Source organism: Myotis davidii, unplaced genomic scaffold, assembly GCF_000327345.1.
Source record: "Myotis davidii unplaced genomic scaffold, ASM32734v1 scaffold172, whole genome shotgun sequence".
Lineage (NCBI taxonomy): Eukaryota > Metazoa > Chordata > Mammalia > Chiroptera > Vespertilionidae > Myotis > Myotis davidii.
Window position 1 is genome coordinate 13,530 of NW_006284343.1, and position 3,109 is coordinate 16,638.

General features: G+C 36.9%; 1 protein-coding gene across 1 annotated transcript in view; it reads right to left on the bottom strand.

The window, feature by feature from the left end:
- Positions 1-3,109, bottom strand: part of ABCA9 (ATP binding cassette subfamily A member 9) — a 42,434-nt gene that overhangs the window by 11,286 nt on the left and 28,039 nt on the right. The window contains exons 23-24 of the mRNA XM_015570476.1: positions 1,202-1,321; positions 225-293 (exon numbers count right to left, since the gene is read on the bottom strand). Of these exons, the coding sequence (XP_015425962.1) occupies positions 225-293; positions 1,202-1,321 (189 nt within the window). The remainder of the gene's footprint in view (positions 1-224; positions 294-1,201; positions 1,322-3,109) is intronic.

The following is a 3,109-nucleotide window of genomic DNA, read 5'->3' on the forward strand; positions in this document are numbered from 1 at the left end:
TCTGCTCATGCCAGTGAGAGTTTGGGCTTCATACTCAGTCTCATACGATCATTATAAAGTTAGTCATGCAGAATTTGAAGCCTCTGGTGGGGTGTATGTGTGTGTGTGTTCAAATGTGTAAAGTGCCAAATTTTTAATCACCAAAATTAAATTTTTAATTTAGTGCAAAGCATACAAATGCATCCTCCTCATGCAAGAACAGTTAAATGGAAATGTCTTCTTACTATCAGCAATGCCAGATACGGCAGATACTCCTCTGAAGCTCCTAAATATTCCACCAAGTCAGGAGAACCCTGTAAAGTGAGAAAAAGGTGTATTTAGATGAACCTCCTCTGTGCATGAATCTCATCTCACTTAAGACAATTCAATGCCCATTACACGACCTTGCCAGCCTTCTACGTAATTCTTGCTCATGTATCAGGTAAAAGTCAATTTCTGACTGTGCAGTGTGTCCTCCCCGCTTCCCATGTCACTCAGTGACCTATTACCCTGTGCTCGTGCTGTAGGCTCCAATGCTTTTATATTAAACACTGTGAGTTGGCAGGATTCGCCCTGCTAGGAGAAACTGATGTACATCCTTATATATGGTTTCCTCTATGTCATTAAGTAGAGCTTCTGAGAATAGATCCTGGCACACAACAGTCCCTTCTCAATCTTTAAATTTTGGAGTTCAAGGCCAAGTCCATGAGCTGTATTTTCCTTACACTTACCCTGTAGGTTGTATCATCTAGTTCCAGAGCCTTAAATATCACTTACATGCTGAGGAATCTCAAGTGGTTAGCTTTAAGTCCCCCCAATCCTCAAAACCCTGATACTGAATATCAGACTCATATATCTAACTGGCTACTTGGTATTTCCCATTGCATGTCCATGAGGAGCCTTAAACCTACTATGTCCAAAATTACAGAAGAAGGGCATCTCATTGGCCTCTCAGTTGGGATACTTGTTCCTAGGAGTGAGGGTTATCATGAGAACTATGAAGTTCTACTACAGTGGAGTTGCCTTTGACCTTCATAAACCAAGGCAGGCTTTCCTATTGAATGAGAACATGATTCTTGCCTATGGTGAGTGAATTGGCTTTCAGAAGACAGAGACCTCAAACCTTGTACAACTGAAAAATCTACCTACATTTTTACAATATTCAAGGCTGCCTTCAATGGCCACACATTTCATGACCAAGGGACAAGAGTGAGATTCTTACCTCTGAGAAAATTAATAGAGAGCCAATCAGTGTGAAAGGCGGGATCAATATAGTGCAGATTAACAGCCCTAGAAATCCATAATTAGTTATTTCAATAGAAACTATCGAGAAGATGGTGACCTGAAATAGAAACACAGTGTAGTTTCACTGAAGTGCAACCATCTGAATGTTTTGATGTTTTGCAAGAGAGTGGAGCTTCATCTTGTAAATGTTCTTATTTTCAATTTCCATCTCACTTCCCAAGCTAGTACTGCCATCTTACTTCTTTTCTTCTGCAACACAGAGAATTCTGTATTGGATTGTCACAATTCTGTACTGGATGGAGTATGAGGTTTTTAAGACACAGCAGGGCCTCTCAAATTCAATGTACATACAAACCAGCAGGAGGTCTTATTAAATTTAGATTCTGACAAAGAATCAACTTATTACACATTACCCCACATCCTGCATTTTTCCATTGCCCAGGAGGTCAGAGACACCCCTTTTAGTTTTTGGCATACCAGCTATCATTACATAGCTGCTTAGTATTTCTTTGAATGGATGTGCAAGAATGCAATAATTCTGCTTTTAGAAATGATGTTCCAATTTCTCTGCTCCTATAAATGCTGGTCAACATAAATTTTTGTATATTTACATTTTTAATCTTTAAGGAGAGATTCTGAGAAGTATGCGCACTTAAATTTTCAGTAGTTACTAACATTATTTTTCGAAAAGATGGTGACAGTCTATTCTCCTATACACCACGAGTTAGTGTACACATCACACCATCTCACCGAGACAGGACATTATATGAATGGTTGTAGGTGTCTTCATTTTACTGCTGATATTAGGTGAATAACTATATAATTTACCATGTAAATTATATAATTTTTTTTTAAAAAATGAATTGTATGGGCCCTAGCTGGTTTGGCTCAGTGGATAGAGCATTGAGCTGCAGACTGAAGGGTCCCTGGTTCAATCCAGTCAAGGTATACGCCTGGGTTTCAGGCTCAATCCCCAGTAGGAGGCATGCAGGAGGCAGCCAATCAATGGTTTTCTCTCATCATTTATGTTTCTCTGTCTCTTTCTCCCTTCCTCTCTGAAATCAATACAAAATATATATTTTTAAAAAGGGGTTGCACAGTATTTTCTTAACTCAGGCAGTTTTCCTCTTTTAGTTTGACAGCTGTTAATACTGAGCCATCAGCTTATTCTGAATTAAATCACACCTGAGTATTTATTATTACTATTTTTAAAATTTATTTCTGGGGTTGCTTGGCCATCTTTTTATTTAGAGCATTATCCTTGATTTTTCTGATTAAATTTCTCAGGGATTTTCTTTCTTACTATATCTTTCATAGGATTGTTATTAAAGTTATGCTCACTTTACAAAAGGAACTATTGAATTTGAGGATTTTTTTATGTAAATAAGCCCTAACCATGATTCTCAAAGGTATGTAATATTCACATATGTTTTACAGAGTTCAGTGATCCCTACCCATGCTTTTATAGTAATTTTTATTTTGTTGAATTCTTTATTTTGGCTCACTTCTTGGTTGAATGAATTTCATCTTTAAGTGGCTCATCTTTTTTCCTAGCATTATGGAGATATAATTGACAAATAACATTTTGTAAGTTTAAGATGTACAATGTGATCATTTGATAGATTTATATATTGTGAACAGATTACCAAAATCATGTTCGTTAACACATCTTTCACCACACATAATTACCATTTTGTCATTGTTGTTGTTACAGTGGGAATATTTAAAGTCTACTTTCTTAGTCCCTTTCAAATATATAATATTGTGAACCATAATCATTATACTGTACATCAGATCCCCAGAACTTATTCATCTTATAACTGGAAGTTTGTATTCTTTGACAAACATTTTCCCCACCCTCAGCCCCTGGTAACCAGCATTTTAC